General features: G+C 41.7%; 1 protein-coding gene across 1 annotated transcript; it reads left to right on the forward strand.

Annotated features, from left to right (window-relative positions):
- The first annotated feature begins 45 nt into the window (after positions 1 to 45).
- On the forward strand, positions 46 to 21,460 carry LOC122900549 (conserved oligomeric Golgi complex subunit 2-like). The gene is made up of 4 exons (XM_044239306.1): positions 46 to 248; positions 16,835 to 16,996; positions 18,147 to 18,212; positions 21,046 to 21,460. The coding sequence occupies exons 1-4, from the start codon at positions 177 to 179 to the stop codon at positions 21,082 to 21,084; spliced, it is 339 nt and encodes a 112-aa protein (XP_044095241.1). The 5' UTR covers positions 46 to 176; the 3' UTR covers positions 21,085 to 21,460.
- Positions 21,461 to 22,410: the final 950 nt, after the last annotated feature.

The following is a 22,410-nucleotide window of genomic DNA, read 5'->3' on the forward strand; positions in this document are numbered from 1 at the left end:
AGGCGGGCCTGCGGCGTCCTCTTTCATTGGCTGCGGCGTGGGCGCTGCCATGTTGGCGGAAGCGGTGCCTTCTGTGCGGTGGAAACGCTGTGGCTGCACCCGCAGCGTCAGGGAGGGCAGCCTCCTACCTTTCCTCATCGCTCGAGTGTCGGTGCTGAGAAGCGGCGGCCGGCGGGATGGAGAGAAGTAGGATGAACCTGCCCAAGGGGCCGGACACTCTCTGCTTCGACAAGGACGAGTTCATGAAGGTGCACGCCTGGGCTCAGCTCCCCGGAGCCGGGCCGTGGGTGGCCTGCCCTCCTTGGCCCTCCGGGGCCTCTCCTTGGGCTTCTCCTGCGGGCTTCCTGGGTCGTGCCCGCCCTGGACGGGTCTTCGGCGGGGACCTCGCTGCACTTCGCAGTGAGTCTCTTGGCCTTGGGTTGGCTAGGTGCAGCCTGGAGAAAGCACTCCTGTGAAATCGTGCTCATTGAATGAAAAGGCCTGAAAGTTCAGGGCAAGTGGTTTTGAGCTAAACGTAAAAGCTCCGGACCCGTAGGACCCGCCTCTGGTACCACGCGGCACAGTCAGACCGCCGCTCCCCTGGCCTGACAGAAGCCTCCCAGTGCCTTGTGCCTAGAAGCTCAGCGACTGTGCGTTGAACACATCTCTGAACGCACGTACTTACCAGGAATCGGGTCAAAAAGGCACTTAACCTAACGTTTATGCCTGATTTTCGTCTAAAGCTCCCGGAATGAGAAATCTGAAAGACTGTACTGTCCTTGCTGATTCTGGTCCAGTACTACAAAGCATACCAAGCTCCTTTTCTAAAGTTGCCCTACTTCTCTTGGTGAGGTCAGCCTGAAGCTGGCAGCAGATAACTGTAGGACATAAACTTACAGAATAGAAATTTAAACTGAAAAGACTTTACTGACAGGAAAGGCTCATCAGACATAGCCTTGAAAATGTCCCAAGGTTTGAATCAGAGCCAGGAGGAGCTTTATCTGTTTTCTGTATCCCTCTGGGTTTGTACTTAAACTATCAAAACGTATATGTTTAATTTCTAAGGATTGGGATTTAGTAGCTGGTTTCAGTGTTAAAAAGTTTTGGCTCTGTAGGTACCTAAAGTTCTGAAAAGAGTTTGAATTTCTTACTTTTTTATGGCTTCAAGTCATAATATGTTTTTTTCTTTTTTGGGTTAACCAGCTAGTTCCTTTTTGATACTTGCATTCAGATCACATCTCCCAAACTCTGGCTTTAAAAGTGCTTACGTCTGGATCCTCTGCGGTGTGGCCATATCATTTTTAATATGTAGGGATGTCTAGACGAAGGTATATTGTTCTCTTGTTCTTGTACGGTGATGTTAAGCCACTGTAATAAAAGGTGTAAATTGAATGGAGTGTCTGAAGGAGAGCACAGAGTGAATTCTCTGATCCAGAAACCTTTTGTTAATGAAGGACATATGATGAGGAGAGAGGTCATTGGAAGAAGAAAAGGCACACACAGACTTAATCTCAAAGCACGGAAGTCTCTTTAGCTTGTCTGTCTTTGGACTTCGTCAGGCTTCCTTTGGGCCTAACACTAGCATTTTCTCACACTTCCTAGCCCCACCATCTTTCTCATTCTGAGCTGACAGAATGCCTTTGGTCAAAGCAGCTTTGGAAAATAGAAATCTCAAAATAGCAGTTCTAAAGTAGGACTTAGTGGTAGGGAGAGAGCAAACTGGGAAAGTGGCTAGAATGCCAGCAATTCCATATTCTTTCAAGGCTCTGAAACTTCTGAATATAATGTACAATTTGTAGTGTTAATGAACGTGACCCCTTCATACATAGAAGGAAAATACATGGAGCAGCTGTTCTGTGTAAAGTGGTATTGATCTTCTATGTGGGAACTGGAGATAAAGGTTATTTGCAATTTGTGTTTCCGTCAGAGAGATGTTTTGTAAGTTACAGTTCCGAGGCAGAAATGAGTGGAGAGCTTGCTGTCGGGGTTGTATTTCTACATAGGTGTCTTGTTTGGCACATTTTGGAATGAGACTGGGGTGGTAGAAAGGGAGATGGGGTGGGGCTGCGGGTTGCACCTTGGACACTGCATACATTGAGGGGTCCACGTTGATGCAGTCTTCATGGTAGAGCTGCAGTCAGGTTTACAGCAGGAAGTTGCATGGTCATATCTGTTGAGTTGGAGCTGACTGGTGGCAGGAGACTACTTAAAAAGTCATGTTTATGAGATCTAATGAGAAATAGGAGGGGAAAGGTATGCAAAAGAGGTAGGTGATCAAAATTCAGGAATGGCAGATGGGGAAGGGTCACCTGGGGCAGAGGCAGTGGCACCATCATACTTTTGTCAGCTTAGAAATACGAAAATCCTTAGGGTTGACAGCCAACTAATAGATGAGCAGGACATAAGGTATTGGTAGTAGGGGGAGAAAGTGGCATAACAGACAAATTAGACCATTTACATGGGTGTGCTATTGACATCACACGTAGCCTTCCTCTTCCATCTCAACATATGATTTCATCGCCAGTCGAACAGAAAAATTAGCAGCCATCCCACGGGACCTCCTCCATCCTGCTGATCACGATCCTATTCTTGTATTTGTCCCCTTCTCCTCCTCGCCTGGTACGGGGAGGGACTCTCTTTCCTCCTCGGTTTCAGTCTCCACTCTGGCTCGGAGTCCATGCCCTCCCGCCCTTCCAGGAGCCTGCGGGGATCCTCTCCCCTGCACTCCTTCCCATCACGCGCTTCTGTTTGATCCTCTCCCACTTGACTGCCCCACCTCTAGGTATTGCCCTGTCACTGTTGCTCATCGCAGCCAGTGCTCAGGGGTTGACTTGACTTTCTCACCTTCCAACCTTCAGGCCCTGTCGTTCCGCTAAAGAGTTCTTACCAAAACTGTTTGTAAGTCAGCGCACCTGACCTTTCTCTGTCTCCTTACTCGATATCGCAGTAGACCAAATGCTCTGCATTGCTTCCTGTCTTTCTTCTACCTCTCTGATGTGTCTCCTGTGCAAAGTCATGCTCCTGGTAGCCACTGAATGCTGATTATGGGCTCAGCCCCGTGTTCCTTTCTTTCCCTACATGACCTTTCGTGCAGCTTCATGACCACCTATCGGCAGGTAAGGCAGATTCCTGTCTCTGGCCCACACGCCTCCTGAGCACCAGTTCTGTGTATCGGACCTGCTGACCTTTCTTCTTGGATGTGTCTGTGGCCCACGAATTCAAGATGGAATTCGTGAGCACCTCCTCCACTGAAAACCACCTTTCTTATTCTCTTGCTTCTCTCAGTAAACACTTCATCGGTTTAGCTGGGAGTCGGGAAACCAGAAGTCAACTCCTACTCTGTCACCTTTCCAAAATCTAGTCTGTCACACCAAGTCCTGTGGATTTCGCTTCCTAAACCTCTTGAGTCCATATACTTCTCTCCATCTCTTCTCGTACCTTGGCAGTGCGCCCTCGCCATCACACCGTAGAAGCTTCTCACCCAGTCTCCTTGCGCCTTCCTTGTCTTTCTGGCCCCTGGTCTACACTGCAGGCAAGCCACTCTTGTCAGAATGCGGATGTGATCTTGTATGTACCAGGTGACTGGTCAGTCCACCAGCTCTTGAAAAACCATTTTCCCACACACTCGAACGTATTTCAAAGAGAATCAGTCCCCTGTGGGGTAGTTTTCCTTGGTAGACAGTTTGTTTCTGCGCTGAGCCAGTCTGCCTCCTTCAAACTTCTCTGCGTCAGTTCCTCTCTGGAACCTGTGGCTTCGTTGGCACCCCGGGTAGGCACATGATGACCTTTTCCATGAGAAGTGAAGGCAGGAGCCCTCTGGACGGTGAATGTATGTACCCTCATGTTCCATAGGTAAAAGAACCGTGTATGTGTGTGTGGGGGGGTAAGTCCTTGAGGCTCCTCCCTGTTCTAATTGGTTGAACTGGGAATTTTGAGACAGGAAGCAGGTCCTATGTGTCCTTGTTCGCAGGGAGCATGCATTCTGATGGACAAAACGGAAAAGGGGAAGAACGAGCAGCTGCTCAGATCTGTTTGTACTGTGCTGGCTGATTAGCTGTGACCTGCAGATGTGGGTCCCATCCTCGGCTCTGCTCTCTGCCTGCTTATGTCTGACTTGGGGCAAATCACTCGGCGTTCTGTTTGCTTGTTAGTATAATGAGGTGGTGCTTATCTATGTGATCTTTGCGGGCTCCTCTGAAAAGACTCTAGTCCATCCTGGCTTGCAGATAAGGAAACTGAGGCCTGAGGTGTGATGACTTCCTTTAAAGCCACACAGCTAGTTGGGGCCAATCACAGGCCAGATCTCCTGACCCCCACACATCAGTCCTTGGAAATCCTACTGTAGTATGTTCCTTTCCAGAGGCCACTCATTTTATAGAGAAATTTTCTTATGTGAACTACTTTCCCTGATGATAGAGGAGCTGTGACGATGTAACATCAGATAAAGTTTATCTGATTGGCACTTGGTAAGAAGGGTTCCCGGCAAAAAAGAAGTGGTTTTTTTGTTGTTGTTGTCCTCCCTTTTGATCTTTCCTTTCCATTCCTTTTTATTTTTTTTTTGTCTTTTGTGAGCGGTCATCTGATTTATAAAAAGATGCAACACTGGAGCGTCCAGATCACTATTTGATCACTGTTCATTAATATAATGTTTGTTTGTTTACATATTTTCTCATTTATGCATTAGAATATCTGCTCCTTAAAAGCAGAGACCTTGTCTTTTCTTTTCATGACTGTGTCCCCAGGTCTTAGAGCAGAGCTGGAGTTGCATGATAAATATTTGAGGAATATTTATGGGATATACAGGGACATTTATTCGTCTGTGTTGTCCATTGTTTTCAAGAATGGTTGGAAACACACACATACGTGAGCTCACACAAACTTTCTATGTCTTTCAACCCCTATGTAGTGTGCAGATTAGTGCTTAACTATTTTGGTTTTTTGTCTCGATGAAATGGGACATGTTTCAGGGCAGAGCTCATAAATTTCATATGCCCTCTTAGTACTTCTCATCATTACAGAGTGATGGTTCTGGGGGATTCTGCTTCTCATGGAGATAGTATATAGTGATTTTATAAGTCCATGTATCTGGGAAGGAGTGTTTTACTTCTTGGCAGCTTAGAGAACTTCAATCTTTCCAAATCCCATGTAATTTTCATAGCATTAAAGCTACTAATTTTGGATTATTGGTAAGTTTTAAATGATTAATTCCCAAGTTACTTTGAATTAGTCTTTGTTTGCCATCCCTGATTGCAGCTAGTTAGTAAAGTAGCTAAACTTTTAAACTCTACGTGGTTTTAATTTTGAGTGATGTCACTGCTTCTCTCATGGTTAATGGTTCTTAATTACCAGCAGCTTGTCTGGTTTGCTCATTTATTTTCCTGTGTTCCAGCACCTCTTGTGATCTCCCAACTTCTGGCCTTTTGGGGGATTTGTACTTTAACTAGGTTCAGATTGGAAATACCCCTGAGTACAAAGAGAAGCTATTTTTCTTCTAACTTCACTATCTCCTATTATTAATGTATTACATTGTTGTGGTACATGTGTTACAACTGATGAACCAGCATTGATACAGTATTAACTAAAGTCCATGGTTTACATTAGGGTTCACTCCTCTTTCTATAGTTCTGTGGGTTTTGACAAATGTATAATGTTATTTACTTACTGTTGGTATCTTACAGCCTAGTTTCATTGCCTTGAAAACCCCTGTACCTCATCTATTTGTTTCTTCTCCTCTGTCTGCACCCTCCTCCCTCACCCCTCAGCCCGGGATCTTTTTACTCTCTAGAGTTTTACCTTTTCAGAGGCACCTGGCTGGCTTAGTTGCTAGGGCATCTGACTCTTGATCTCGGGGTTGTGAGTTCTAGCCTCCGCATTGGGTATAGAGATGACCTAAAAAATAAATAAAAATAAAAATGTTGGTTAATTTTTACCTTTTCCAGAATGCCATAGAGTTGGAATCATCAAGTATTTAGCCTTTGAGACTGGTCTTTGACTTAGCAATACGCATTTAAGGTTCTTCGAAGTCTTGTGGCTTAATAACTCACTTTTAATTGCCGAATAATCCATTGTGTGGGTGTGGCACAGTATACCTGTTCACCTACTGAAGGAGATTTGGATTGCTTCCAAGTTTTGGCACTTCAGAGAATAAAGCTGCTGTAAACATCCGTGTGCAGGTTTTTGTGTGGACACTAGTTTTAAGCTCTTTTGGGTACATACGAAGGAGCACAATTACTGATCTTATAGTGAGAGTGTGGTTAGTTCTGTGAGAAACTGCCAAGCTGTCCCACACAGTGCCTCCCATTTTGCATTCTGACCAAACAGTGAATGGGAGTTCGGTTGTCCCACATCCTTGCTAGCATTTGGTATTACTAGTGCTTTGGATTTTTTATATTCTATGTGATATGTAATAGTACCTTGTTTAAATTTGCAATTTCCTAATGACATACAAAGTTGAGCATCTTTTCAGATCCTTTTTTTTCTTTTTTAAAGATTCTATTTATTTATTAACAGCACAAACACACGGAGAGGTAGCAGCAGGCAGCGGGAGAGGGAAAAAAGCAGGCTCCTCGCTGAGCCTGGGGCCCAGTGTGGGGTTCAGTCCCAGGACCTGAGCTAAAGGCAGATGCTTAACTGACTGGGTTTCCCAGCCACCGCTCTTTTCACATTTTTAAATTAGGTTTGATTTCTTATTGCTACTAAGACATCTTTATATTATATTTCTTATTTTAAGTCCTTTACCATGGATGTGTTTTGCAGATATTTTCTCTACTCTGTGACTGGTCTTTTCATTCTCTTAACAGTGTCTTTTACAGAGAAGTTTAATTTTAACAAAGTCCCTCTCATCATTTTTTTCTTTCGTAGATCATGCTTTTGGTTTTATATCTGAAAAGTCAATCCAAGGATCCCTACATTTTTTCTTATGTCATCTTTAAGAAGGTTTGCATTTTACAGTTAAGTTTTGTGAAAGGTGTGAAAAGTTTGTTTTTATTCTTTTCATTTGTTTGTTTTTTCTTATCAATGTCCCATTGTTCGGTTCCATTTGTTGAAGACTGTCCTTGCCATTGAGTTGCCTTTGCCTGTGTGTGTGGATGTTTTTCTGGGCGCTCCACTCTGTTCCAAGCACCTGTCTCTTTTGCCAGGCACCTTCTGTCTTAATCACTATAGCTTTAATAGTAAGTCTTGAGATTGGGTTGTGGCAATCCTCAATTTCCTTTTTTTCCCCCTCTTTAATATTTTGTTGACTACTCTGGGACTCTTGGTTTTCCAGTTTTCCATCCAAATTGTAGAGTCAACATGTTGGTATCCACAGAATAACTTCCTGGCATTTTGATTGGGATTGCATTGAGTCTGTCGATCAGTTTGGGAAGAACTGACCTCTTAACAGTATTGAGTGTTCTTACCCAAGATTATGGAATTTCTTTCCACTTCACATCTTACCTTGCTTGTTATCTTTCATCAGAATTTTATACTTTTTCTCACATAGATCTTGTGCATATTTTGTTAGATTTACACCTAAGAATTAATTTTTTTTTGTCTGCTAATGTAAATGGTCTTGTGTTTTTAACTTCAAATTCCACTTGTTCATTGCTGGTATATATGAAAGCAATTGACTTTTAAATTTTTTTTATTTAAATTCAATCTCGTTAACATATAGTGTACTTTTAGTTTCATGGTTAGAATTTCGTGATTCATTGGTTGCATACAACACCCAGAGCTCATCCCAACAAGTGCCCTCCTTAATACCCCTTACCCAGTCACCCCAACTTTCCCCTCTCCAGTAACCCTCTGTTTGTTTCCTGTAGTTAAGAGTCTCTTGTGATTTGCCTCCCTGTCTGTTTCTATTTTTCCTTCCCTTCTCCTATATTCATCTGTTGTTTCTTAAGTTCCACATGTGACTGAAACTATATGGTATTTGTGTTCCTCTAGTTCCATCCATGTCCTTGCAAATGGCAAGATTTTGTTCTTTTTGATGGCTGAGTAATGTGTGTGTGTGTGTGTACACCACATCTTCTTTATCCATTCATCTGTTGATGGACATCTGGGCTCTTTCAATAGTTTGACTATAAACATTGGGGTGCTTTTGCCCCTTCAAATCACTTTGTGTACTTTGGATAAACATCTAATAGGGCAATTGCTAAGTCGTTGGGTTGTTACATTTTTAACTTTTTGAAGAGCCTCCATACTGTTTTCCAGAGTTGCATTCCCACCAACAGTGTAGGAGGATTCCCCTTTCTCCACATCCTTGCCAACATCTGTTGTTTCCTGACTTGTTAATTTTAGCCATTTTGACTGATGTAAGGTGGTATCTCATTGTGGTTTTGATTTGTATTTCCCTGATGCTGAGTGATGTGGAGCCCGTTTTCATGTGTCTGTTGGCCATTTGGATGTCTTCTTTGGTCTGTTCATGTCTTCTCTCCATTTCTTGACTGGATTTTTTTGTTTTTTGGATGTTGAGTTTGATAAATTCTTTATAAATTTTGAATACTGGCCCTTTGTCTGATACATCATTGGAAAGCAATTGACTTCTGTATTTTAACTGTGTATCGTGCAGTCTTGCTATAATCACTTGACTAGTTTCAGGAGGGTGTGGGTGTGGGGTGTGAAGTCTTTGTATTTTCTGTAGACAGTCATGTCATCTGTGAACAAAGTTTTATTCTTTCCCAGGTTGTATACCTTTTGTTTCCTTTTCTTACCTTATTTCATTAGTTTGGCCTTCCAGTATAGTATTGAATAGTAGTAGGAGGAGGGACATCCTTGCCTTGATTCCCTGTCTTCTATTTTCTCAGTATTAATATCATGTTAGCTGTGGATTTTTGGAGACATTCTTTATCAAGTTGAGGAAGTCCTCCTATTCCTAGTTTCCTGAGGGTTAATAATGAAGAGGTGTGGATTTTGTTAAATGTTTTTTTTCCTCCCTTCATAGATATGACCATGTGATTTTTTTTCTGTTGATATGATGGATCAAATTGATTTTCTAATGTTGAACCAGACTTGCGTACCTGAAATAAATCCTACATGATCCTGGTGTATAATTTTTTTAATATACTGTTTGCTTTTATTTGCTAATTTTTGTTGAAGATTTTTGTGTCTGTGTTCATGAGAGATACTAGTTTGTAGTTTCTTTTCTTGTAGTATTGGTTTTGGTGTCAGGGTAATAATGATCTCCTAGAATGATTTAGGAAGTATTCCTTCTAGTTTTACTTTCTGGAAGAGATTTTAGAGAATTGTGTAGTATTCCATAAATGTTTGGTTGAATTTACAGTGATTGGGATTGTTAGCAGTAGCCCTCCCTTCTTTCATCTGATATTGGTAATTTATGTCTTCTACCTTTTTTTCTTTGTTTGCCTGGCTAAGGGTGTATCTGTTTTATTGATGTTTTCAAAGAAACAGACTTGGGGTTTATTGATTTAAAAAAAAAATCCTGGTTTTAATTACATTGATTTCTGCTCTAATTTTTATTTTTTACTACTTCCTTTAGGGTTTTTTTTTATGATTTTATTTGACACAGAGAGAGTCAGTGAGAGAAGGAATACAGGCAGGAGGAATGGGAGAGGGAGAAGCAGCCTCCCTGAGCAGGAAGCTCTGATGCAGAGCTCTGTTCCAGGATCCTGGGACCATGTCCTGAGCCAAAGGCAGATGCTTAACCAACTGAACCACCCAGGCGCCCCTCCTTACTTTAGATTTGATTTTGTTGTTGTTGCCTAAAATGGAAGCTTAGATTATTGACTTTAATCTTTTTTTTCTAATATTTGCATTCAGTACTTTATTTTCCCTTTAAGCAGCATCCCACACATTTTGCTACATTGTATTTTGTTGAGACTGGTCTCCTGTCATTTAGAATGTGTCATTTAATCTCCATGTATTTTGGCCTTCTTCAGCTATCTTCTGTTACTGATTTTTAATTCCATTGTGGTCTGAGAACATACTTGGTATAATTTTTATTTTTAAAAATTTGTTGTGTGTTGTGGCCCAGAATTATTCTGTCTTGATGAGTGTTCCATATGAGCTTAAGAAGAATGTGTGTTGCACTATTACTGGGCAAAATTGTATGTGGACGTCTGTTGTATGGTAATTGATGGTGGTGTTGAGTGTGCCATGTCTGGACTGAATGTCCGCATCTGTCAGATCCTTGTTGCCCTGCTGCTGGATCGGCCCATTACTGATGGAGAAGTGTTGAAGTCACCAGCTGTGATAATGGAATTGTTTATTTCTCCCTGCAGTTCTGTTAGGTTGTGTCTCACCTGTGTTGATCAGGCACACATACGTTAAGGATAATTGTGTCTTCTTGGTCAGTCGATTTCTTTATCATTATGTAATGCTGCTCTTTATGCCTGATAATTTTCCTTCTCTGAAATCTGCTTTGTCTGAAATTCATGTAGCTACTCCATTGTTCCTGTGATTAGTGTTACTTTGGATTTTTTTAAATGTATCCTAGCATTTAACTTGTTGATATTTAAGTTGTTTCATTTTTCACCAAAATATAATTCACAGGGGCGCCTGGGTGGCTCAGTGGGTTAAGCCGCTGCCTTCGGCTCAGGTCATGATCCCAGGGTCCTGGGATCGAGCCCCGCATCGGGCTCTCTGCTCAGCAGGGAGCCTGCTTCCTTCCCTCTCTCTGTCTGCCTCTCTGCCTGCTTGTCATCTCTCTCTGTCAAATAAATAAAAAATCTTTAAAAAAATTAAAAAATATATAATTCACAAAGCATAATAGTTGCCATTTTAAAGTGTACTCTTCTCTGGTTTTTAGTATATTTACTGTGTATATGGTACATAGGTCACTTCTGTCTAATTCCAGAATGCTTCCGTCACCTGAAAAATAAACCTCTTAGTTCCAATTCTTCCCTCCCCTTATTCCCCGGCAATCATGAATCTACTTTCTGTTTTTATGGATTTGCCTTTTCTGGAACATCTCATATCAGTGGAATTGTATAACACGTGACCTTTTGTGTCTGGCTTCCTTTAACCTGAGAGTAGAATGTTTTCAGACTTCACTCGTGTTGTAGAATGTAACAGTTTATTCCTTTTTATGGTTGTGTAAGAGGCTCTTCCACATTTTATGTATCCATTCATCAGTTGATGGACGTTGGGTATATACTCTTTTGGCTGTTACGAGCAGCGCTGCCCTGCACATTCATGTACACGTTGTGGCAGGAACATCTGTTATCAGTTCTGTCGGTGTCATACCCCTAGACTTAGAACTGCTGGGTAATTGTACGTGTGTAACTTCTTGAGGAGCTACTGAGCTGTTTGCTGCCTTAGCCACACTATTTTATGTTCTAACTGGCAATACAGGAGGGTTCCAGCTTCTCTGCCTTCTTGCCAGCACTTTTCTTCTTCTTCTTTTTTTTCTTTTTCTTTTTCTTATTTTACCATAGTTGTCCTAGTGGGTGTGACGTGGCATCTGCATGTGCTTTTGATTCGCATTTCCCCAATGACTAAGGATGTCGAACATCCCGACGTGTGCTCTTGACCGTCTGTGTATCATCTTTGGAGAAATGTCTATTCAAAAGTCTTTGGCTTGTTTTTAAATTAGGTTGTCTTTTTGTTGTTGAGTTCTAAGAGTATATTTGCATATTCTGGTTATTAGGTCCTTGTCAGACAAATGATTTGCAGATACTCTCTCCCATTCTGTGGGTTGTCTTTCACGTTCTCCGTAGTGTCCTTTGACACACGAAAGTTTTTATTTTGATCAAGTTCAGCTTATCTAATATTTCTTACTGCTTTGTGTATCATGTCTAAGAAAGCTTTGCCTGATCCAAAGTCATACAGATTTTCACCTGTTTTCTCTGAGAGTGTTACAGTTTTTACTCTTACATTTAAATCTTTGATCCATTTTGAGTTATATTTTTGTGTATGTGTGAAGTTGCTGTTCCAAGTTCATTCTTTTGCATGTAGATATTCACTTGTCCCAGTAGTAGGCACTCGAAAAGACTGTTTTCCCCCCCATTAAATGGTCTTGGCATCCTTGTGAAAAATCAGTTGACCATAAATGTATGGGTTGTAAATACGTTCTTTTTGAATACTTGGGAAATCTACACTATAAAGTAAAACCATTCCTGAAGCAGTAAAACCATTCTTGGTAAGTGAAATGGGTCTCTATTATGGCACTGTGAGTTTGGGTTTGCTTTTCACAGCAAAAGCTGCCTAACCCAGTATTCACAGATGTTCCGAGTTATTTAGTCATGTGTTACGCAGCTTTTGTTTATCTGAGAACAAATGCATAAATGGTAAGTTGAGTACTAATATTACCTAATAGCTTTTGTTCACTAAGGCTAAGTTATATGATTTATTTATTTAAGATTTTATTTGAGAGTGAGAGAGTGTGGGAGCAGGAGGAAGGGACAGAGGGAGAAGCAGGCTCCTTGCTCAGCAGAGCGACAGATGTGGAACTCAAACCCAAGAGACTGGGATCATGGTCTGAGCCAAAGGCAGATGCTTAACCAACTGAGCCACATAGGCACCCCAGTTATACAATTTAGAATGCCATCATGAAGTTCAGAACTTCAACAATGTGTAACTGAGGCAGGGAAAGTGATCGACCTAAAGGTATACAGTTGGTGAGTAGGATGGCCAGGATTATGAACTGAGACCCCCTCCCATGACGTACCTCATAACTATGATGTAAGGTCTGAGATGGTCTCAGGAGAGAAAGGTCCAGGCTAATTTGGTCACCAGTGTAAGAAGCAGGTGGCTTTCTGTAGATGACTGTGAAATTACGGTTTGGTATGAAGTCCTTCTCTCCGACACTATCAGGGTCAGTCTGGTTGATTAACTAAGAAAATCAGTTTAAACAAGTACTCTTAGGGAATGGTACATACAGTTTTTAGCATTTTATTTGGAAAAAAATATATGTACGTTTATTCTCCATTGAAGCAGTGCCAGGTCTTTTCTCTGGAAACTGGCCTGCAGATTAGATTTCTGAGTTGTCACGGCACTTGGGTTGCTCAATAGGTTAGGCATCTACTTTCGGTTCAGGTCATGACCTCGGGGTCCTGGGATGGAGTCCCGCATTGGGCTCCCTGTTCAGCAGGGCATCTCCTTCTCCCATTGCCCCTTTCCCTGCTCATACTGTCTGTGTCTCAAATAAATAAAAAGAATCTTTTAGAAAAAAGCTTTCTACGTTGTCTTTTTTTGCATTCAGTTTCAGTTTCTTTAACTGAATTGAGTGAGAATCCTGTGATCACCCCCTCCCTACCTGGTACGTGGTCAGCACCCATACCTAACTTAGCAAAAATTTTCTTTGATTTCTTTGTATCAAATCTTTCCAAAGTAGCTGTGTTAGTTTTAAAAAGAACAGTGATTTTTTTTTTTGCAGTCATATTTTGTTGGTTTACATAGTGTTTAATGAAGCTATATAATTATGAAGTAAGTGTAGGTGTCCTTAACTAGTTTGGGAATCATCATATTTGATTCTTGCTGACTAAACAGGTCAGGGAGTAGCAGAGTCACAGGGGAAGTAGATAGTAATTTATTGCCTCTAAGCATATAAGCCTACCGGGGCATCACAGTATTGTAAAGGGGAAACACAGCATAGCTAATCCTGTGAGACCAATACTTGGAAATAGGTTATGAAAGATTTGGAACATCTGTTCAATGGGACACTCAGCATGCACATAAAATATTAATAGAAATGTATGTGTTTTACATAAAGACATTCAAGTTATATTTTTAGATGGGAATTTTTTTTAATAGAATGGGTTTTTATTTTTTATTTTTCTTATTCTTTTTTTTAAGATTTTATTTATTTATTTGACAGAGAGAGAGAGGTCACAAGGAGGCAGAGAGACAGGCAGAGAGAGGGGGGAAAGTAGGCTCCTGGCTGAGCAGAGAGCCTGATGTGAGGCTTAATCTCAGGACCCTGAGATATGACCTGAGCCAAAGGCAGAGGCTTAACCCACTGAGCCACCCAGGTGCCCCTAGATGGGAAATAGTTTAGAAGAGCATGAGTATTAAGTGTGTGTGTGTGTGTGTGTGTGTACACATATGTGTGTGTACACACATACATAGAGAAGGTCTGGGGTTTCCATTCAAGATGGTGGCATAGGAGGATCTTGAACTCATCTCTTCTGTGAAATACACACTGAATCTATAGCTCCATATGGAAAAATTTCCTGTGGAAAAAACCCTACAACTAGCTGAGTGACTCCTACACATTAGGTGAGTAAGGAAAAAAACCTATGTTGAAGTAAGAATCAGTCTTGCCATAAACCCCACCCCTGGTACAGAGACCTGGGATTGGGAGGGTACTTACAACCTCAGGCTTCTCCCTGAGGAGCAAAGGGTTTGAGCCCCACTTCTGGCACCCCAACTTTCAAGACGTACATCTAAGAGACAAGACCCCAAAACATCCAGCTTTGAAAGCCATCAGAGCTTGCACCCATGAGACCCACAAGGCTATAGCAAACTGAGAAACAGTTCTTAAAGCAGTCGCATGAGTAGACTGACCCACCCTGGAACTCAGCACAGAAGCAGCAGACTGAAATGCGTTCAGATTTCTGTGAAAGAGGCTCATTTGCTTATCTTAAAGCCCTGAGGGGCAGGCATCTAATTTAACATGGATCTGGAGGCCTAGTAAGGGATTCTGCAAAGATGGAGCTGACGGGTGCCATCTTTGTGCTGTCCCTCTGCCTCACTTCTGCTTTCTGGTATCTCCTGGAAAGGAGCTTGAATGCTCGTATGATGCCCCGAGGTTTGCAGTTGCTACCCAAGGGAATACCTCTAGATCACCTGGCTCTAGCGGCCAGCAAGAATCACACTCACGATAGTGAGTATCGCAGTATTTACAACAACCAAGACTTGGAAATAACTAAAGTGTCCACCCACCGGGTGCATGGATAAAGAAAATATGTGTGTATACGATGGAATATTACTCAACCATAAAAAGAAGGAAGTCTTGCCATTTGCAACAACATGGATGGACCTTGAGGATATTGTGCTGAGTGAAATAAGTCAGACAGAGAAAGAGAAATACTGTATGATCTCCCTCACATGTGGAATCTAAAAAACAAAACAAAATGAAGTCATAGAGAACAGATTGGTGGTTGCCAGAGGCGAGGTTGTGGAGGAAATAGATGAAGGGGTCCAGTGGTATAAACTTCCAGTTAATAAGATAAGCCCTGGGGATGTAATGTACATCATAGTGACTGTAGTAAATAATACTGTGTATTATTGTATATTTTATTATTTTTTATTAGAAATATAATGTATTATTAGCCCCAGGGTTACAGGTCTGTGAATTGTCAGGCTTACACACTTCCCAGAACTCACCATAGTACATACCTTCCCCAATGTCCACAACCCCACCACCCTCTCCCTACACCCCTCCCCCCAGCGACCCTCAGTTTGTTTTGTGAGATTAAGAGTCTCTTATGGTTTGTCTCCCTCCTAATCCAATCTTGTTTCATTTTTTTTTCTTCCCTACCCCCACACCCCCCACTTTGCCTCTCAAATTCCTCATATCAGGGAGATTGTATGATAATTGTCTTTCTCTGATTATTTCACTCAGCATACCCTCTAGTTCCATCCACGTCATTGCACATGGCAAGATTTCATTTCTTTTGATGGCTGCATAGTATATTATTATATATTTATTTATTTTTAAAAAGATTTTATTTATTTATTTGACAGAGATCACAAGTAGGAAGAGAGGCAGGCAGAGAGAGAGGAGGAAGCAGGCTCCCTGCTGAGGAGAGAGCCTGATGTGGGGCTCCATCCCAGGACCCTGGAATCATGACCTGAGACGAAGGCAGAGGCCTTAACTCACTGAGCTACCCAGGTGCCCTATATTATTATATATTTAAAGTTGCTAAAGCTTAAGAGTTCTTAGCACAAGAAAAAAATGTGTATGTTTGGTGATGGATGTTAACTAGTCTTAGGGTGATCATTTCACAACAGATAAAAATATGGAATTTTTATGTTGTATGCCTGAAACTAACGTGTCCATTATATGTCAGTTTCTTTAAAAAGTAATTGATATTTTATTTTTTAAAAATTTATTTATTTATTTGACAGACAGAGATCACAAGTAGGCAGAGAGGCAGGCAGAGAGAGAGACAGGGAAGCAGGCTCCCTGCTGAGCAGAAAGCCCAGTGCGGGGCTTGAACCCATAACCCTGGGATCATGACCTGAGCTAAAGACAGAGGCCTTAACCCACTGAACCAGCCAGGCACCCCAAAAGTAATTTATATTTTAAAGAGAAAGACTAGGGCACCTGGGTGGCTCAGTCAGTTAAGCGTCTGCCTTCGGTTGAGGTCTTGATTTCAGGGTCTTGGAATGAACCCTGGCATCAGGCTCCCAGCTCAGCAGAGAGCCTGTTTGTCCCTCTGCCCCTCCTCCCACTCATTCTCTCAGTCTCTCTCTCTCAAATAAATAAAATCTTAAAAAAAAAAAAAAAGTAAAGAGAAAGACCAAAACAAAGTCTGGAAGGATGTGAATCGCTGTGTTAAATAGTGAAGAAAAATAAACAAACATCAACAGTGCTTAACTGCAGAGCATTAAAGAGTGGGTGATTTTTTTTTTTCTCTCTTACATAAGTATTTCTTGGTTGGTTGAAAGTTTGACAGTGAACATTTGTTACTTTTAAAATTAAGAAGAAAAAGCTGTTTCTATTTTGAGAAGAGCCTCTTTGAAATGTATAATTAAAAGAAATAAAATGCCTGTAGAGTTAGGCAACAGGAGAGAATGGTCTTGGTGAGGGGCCCCCTTTCCCATAATCTTAGGAAGTGAGCAGACCCCCTGATGTCCCTGTGTGTGTTCCCCTGCAGTAATACGGCCTCTTATTCTTTCTCTGATCTCATTTTTCTATGTAAAATGTGGTATCAGTGCAATCATTTTTTCTTTCTGGTTTGATTTTCAGGAAGATTTTGACGTCGATCATTTTGTGTCTGACTGTAGGAAGCGTGTCCAGCTGGAGGAACTAAGAGGAGATCTGGAACTCTACTATAAACTTCTTAAAACAGCCATGGTCAAGCTCATCAACAAGGATTACACAGATTTTGTCAACCTTTCCACAAACTTGGTAAACCTGAAATTCACAAGTCCTACACACACACACACACACACACACACACACTTTCTCTCTCCTTTATATTTATTAAAAGGGCAGAGTTTTTAGAAACCTTTCAGTTGATTACCCCACCAACCCCACCAGAAACTTGAAGAAATTAACAATTTCATTAATAAAAGAACTAAACTTTTTGGAATACATTTTTTTGTTTGTTTTAGTTTTTATTCATTTAAGGCTGCTCTAGTTTGATTATGTTTCAAATTCATTAGTCAACAGTGAAAAGTAAAGGATAATAATACCCAAGGGGTTGTTTTATTAGTTGCTAAATGATTACCCTGAAGTCTTCCTTGATTTAGACTAATTTGTAGGAGCAAATGTCCACCACTCTTACAATGTTTAATTTACTCCCAGGTATATCTGTTAGCCAGAGCTAGGTTGAGGGAACATTGGCCAATATTGATATTTAAAAAGTTTGGTTTTATAAAAATATAAGAATGATTTGCAGTGAGCTTATCAGTTGTTTGTAAAAGCTGTTTAGAAATGTTGAATTTTGTTACTTGGCAGAAAATTCTCCTTGTTGATGCTTCATTTTGTTTTAAATCTGTTTGTCCAGAGAAGCACAGAAAGTTGCAGCTCCGTGGGAATTTCAAGAAGCATTAAAATTAATGATGCACATTTGTTTTTGGGAAATATGCCACTAAGATAAATATCCCAATAGGATTAATAACCTAGAAAATTTTACTTCTGTTTAATTTCTATTTTTCTCAAGGGTTATAATAATGTTTAAGAGAGATGTAGCCCGTCAGACTTTCACATCAGCTGGCTGAGTATCATCAATTACAGACAGAGAACTGTTCACCTTCTGTGAAAATTTTTCACATTCATTTAAAATGTCATCTAAAGGCAAATTGTTCCTAAGGAAACTTTCGTTTCTCATGACTTCCCTTATTTTTATAGTTTCATGTATTTCAACAGATTTTTTTCATATTCTATGAGCAACATTAATGGCCAAATAACACTTATGTTGTTTAGCTAGTTATGTAGCAAAATACGGTTGTGCCAAAAAAATAACTTAAATCCAGTACTGCTTTGATCATTAAATAGATACGTCACTATTACTCCTTATCATGATGTGTTTGTGCCAACCTGGTTTTGCCTTTAGGTTGGCATGCACAAAGCCCTCAATCAACTTTCTGTGCCTTTGGGACAGTTACAAGAAGAAGTTCTGGTAAGTCTCCAATTAATGAAAACAGTCTGCTGTGACGCATGTTGTCCTCGTCGGCTTTTCTCTTAAGAATTCTTTTCATCTGTTAGTTTGGTGGTACTGGTGGTTGTATTTTAATGGTTCATGATTATAATATTCACCTTCAGAAGAGTTGTAAATGATTTTGTTTTTGCATATGCTAAAAACCTAAAAAAACATGTTCGATTTGAAGAAGACATATTCTCAGAGTAGACAACCTTAAAATGTCAGGGGAGAGGAAGCATATTTCCAAATTCAACTTATTAATGCCACTTTGTGCCACTTTGGTCATATGTAAGTGGTTTCTAACTTACGAATGACTTGTATTTTAACAGTTTGTAATCTTGTAAATATCCCCCCCCCCACGTAATCTACGTGTGGTTAGGTTCCTGGGCTGATCTACAAAAGCTGTGTAATCCCTAATGGAACTGAAGGATAATATAAATAAAATGTAATACTTAATAAATGTTACATTTTCATGTTCTCTCAAAAAAATCTTTGTTGTGGGAATGGGACTCCCCACCTCTAAGCCATTGGGAAGAGGAACTCCACCTGGGTGAACAGTGGAGGGGGAGTTGTGGCATCACTTCTTCTTTTTTTTTTTTTCCAATTTATTTATTTTCAGAAAAACAGTATTCATTATTTTTTCACCACACCCAGTGCTCCATGCAATCCATGCCCTCTATAATACCCACCACCTGGTACCCCAACCTCCCACCCCCCGCCACTTCAAACCCCTCAGATTGTTTTTCAGAGTCCATAGTCTTTCGTGGTTCACCTCCCCTTCCAATTTAGCCCAACTCCCTTCTCCTCTCTAACACCCCTTGTCCTCCATGCTATTTGTTATGCACCACAAATAAGTGAAACCATATGATCATTGACTCTCTCTGCTTGACTTATTTCACTCAGCATAATCTCTTCCAGTCCCGTCCATGTTGCTACAAAAGTTGGGTATTCATCCTTTCTGATGGAGGCATAATACTCCATAGTGTATATGGACCACATCTTCCTTATCCATTCATCCGTTGAAGGGCATCTTGGTTCTTTCCATAGTTTGGCGACCGTGGCCATTGCTGCTATAAACATTGGGGTAGAGATGGCCCTTCTTTTCACGACATCTGTATCTTTGGGGTAAATACCCAGGAGTGTGGCATCACTTATAACAGAAAACTGTGCTGTCCTGTCTCCCCCCTCTGCCCACCCACCCCCCCGTCTGTGTCTGGTGACCTGACTTCCGGCCTCTGTCCATTCTGATGCACTGTCGTAAACTTGTCATAAATGACACCATCCTTCCTTGTGTGTCTCCTCTAGCTTGAGTGGCCTCGTGCATCCCTCCCCTAAGACAGTGCCTGCATCCTAGAGAGAATATAAGGAGAACATAATTTAAGGGAAGACACAGTACATGGTTAGAACCAAGAAAAATGCAGAGTAACGGAAATATCAGTGCTGAGAAGCCTAGGGGAGGGGCAGGCAGGAAAGAGTTCGTGAAAGAGGTAAAAATCTTGAGTTGTGCCTTGAGGTAGCCAATACTTTCCATGGTTTATGTCTCATTTGAATTTTACAAAATCTTGTTAAAGGTACTTTTCCTTGGAATGGAAGGGATTTTCGTGGTCCGCTGTTGGATTCCACACCAGCCGCTGTGGGGCTCTCCCACTGCCTCCTTGGTGTGCCTCTTCCTCCCAGGGCCTCATAGTAGTGTTGTTTTCTGAGCCTAGCCTTCCTTTGGCCTCCCACTCTTCTCTCGAACCCCCTCCCTGGAGGCAGATTTGCTGTACTCGCACAGGCTCCCGTCCCGCTTCACCCCCTGGCAGCACCGTATCCCCTCCCTTTTCCATGGCCTGTCTTTATGGCCACATTGGTCCTGCTCAGCCACAGGCCTGACCTGCCTTTCTGGTCCCAACTCTGAAGCTGTTCTGTGAGATTCTCAGACCACTGAGGGATACGACTATATCTGTCTTCATTATATCCCTGTGGGCTGCCACAATAGTGACGTCCAGGAGGTGTTTCACAATGTTGATGGAGTGAATTAATTCACCTTCCTGTGGAATTTTTGTGATATGCCTACTTCATTCTAGTTGTTTCTGTTAACCTTTGTTTTGGCCCTAATTCCTAATTATCTCTTTATTCATTAGCTTCTGGACATGTTTCTCCACCTCTGCGCTCTGCCTTTTTCTGGTCTTCTGTTCTTCATTCTTGATTCCTGGTATTTCCATACCCACATTTCATCATCATGCATCATGCATCAGTGCTCTCGTTCTCCAAAATGTGCAGAATCTAAAGACCTCATCTCAGTGAAGTTGGCCCTCCCTTCCTATTTCAGCTTCTCTCCAGAAGGAAGCCTGCAGTGCACACGGCTGTGTGCCTGTCTGACCCTGCCCCTGAGTGCGTCTGCACTTACATCTGCTCCCCATCCCCTCCCCACCTCGGCAGCTGTGTACACATGGCTTTCAGAGTCCGATTCGAGCCCCGTCGCATTTCCAGACTCTCCTGTACTTTGCTTCATATTATCTGTTCTCCATTCTAAGCCCCCTCATCCTCATAACTTTCACTGTATATGTGTCATTCTTCTTCTGGCCACGCAACCCTGCCTTCGTGTCATTTTGCCCCCAGATCATGAGTCCCCTCAACAGTAATTGTGTCTGGTATATCGTGTTTTTTTTGTCAATATCTGCATAGTACTGGTGCACAGGTATTAAGTTCTGTGGAATTGAATGAGATGTAGGAACTTGATAACGTGACAAAACAATGTCTGTAATACATTTTCTTTCTTTTTTTTTTTCCAATTTATTTGTTCATTTTCTTTCTTATTCTTTTAAAGAGTCTCAGGTCATCTGTCAGTGAAGGAATTCGGCAGTAGATGAACGAATGTGTAAACAAGAGGACATAAGAAAGAAAAAGGTACCCTCCAGTAGATTTCTTATGCTGCATGCCAGTTGAAGCCCTCTCCTCTTGTCTCCGCGAACTTGTCAGCACTATTCAGCTTTTTTTTCAAAGCTCTCATGCATGTGCATTTTACGCATTATGTCACGTTATCTACCTGAAATAATGAGACAGAATTTTAGAGGTACCCACACGATCTCAAGATCACCCACTTTTTCTAGAACAAGAAACAGTGATAACTGTTGTCGGTGCAGCGCTTGACAGTTAACGACTGTATAAATTGTCAGCGGCCCTGTAAAGAAAATGGGCCTATATTAGAGACTAGTGGAGAAGTGAGCTTTCCAAAGCAAACTCAGGGTTCTGCCACAGGTTTGTTGTTATTTTCTGATTCTGTGTTCTTTATGTTCTGGTGTTCACTTTAATTTTTTCGATTCCCAGTAGTTAGCATGCAGTGTTGGCTTAGTTTCAGGTGTGTGAGACAGGCAACGGCTCTGTGCATCCGAGGGCTCACCCTGGGAGTGTGCCCCTTAGTGCTATCTCCAGTTTCAAGTGTCCCCGATGGCATTCATGATCATAGCGATGTAGGGGCACAGCGGGCATTGGGAGTCTGGGCTTCTGACTCTCGCCTGCTGCTCCGTACAATGTTTTCTATGTGTATTATTAGCATATTTGTTAAAATCTCAGTGGGGAGAAGCCTGTTTGTGGACCTTCTGTTTAATTCGCCTCTGGATCTCCTCACAGCTTTTGTCCAAAGAATGCTTGTCCTGCGCTTCCAGACAAAACAGTAAGCTTTGTGAGAGCAGGGTGTATTTCTTGCTTTATTTTCTCGTGTCCCCCTCCTCCCCCACCCCCCGTCGGAATGAATGTTGAGCTCCCAGGGGTGTTCAGTAACTATTTATTGAATGGATGACTTTGTATTTTTTTGTTCTTTAAGGATGAGAGTTTTCATAATGTCCTTCAACCTCTTTGATAATATTTGTGGTGTAAAAAGTCTTTAATGATTTGGTACTTGGGCATATAGGTATATGCACATGTAAACTGAGAGGGTCAGTACGATCGGAAGCCAAAGTTAAAACATGAATAAAGGGCCATAAGAAAACAAATGGAGGGGCGCCTGGTGGCTCAGTTGGTTAAACGTCCGACTCTTGATTTTGGCTCAGATCATGATCTCAGGGTCATGAGATTGAGCCCCGCATTGAGCTCTGTGCTCAGCAGGATGTCTGCTCGAGATTCTCTCTCTCCCTCTGCCCCTCCCCTGCACGCGCACATGCAGTCTCTCTCTCTCTCAAATAAACAAATCTTT

Source organism: Neovison vison, chromosome 2 (assembly GCF_020171115.1).
Source record: "Neovison vison isolate M4711 chromosome 2, ASM_NN_V1, whole genome shotgun sequence".
In the NCBI taxonomy this organism is placed as follows: Eukaryota; Metazoa; Chordata; class Mammalia; order Carnivora; family Mustelidae; genus Neogale; species Neogale vison.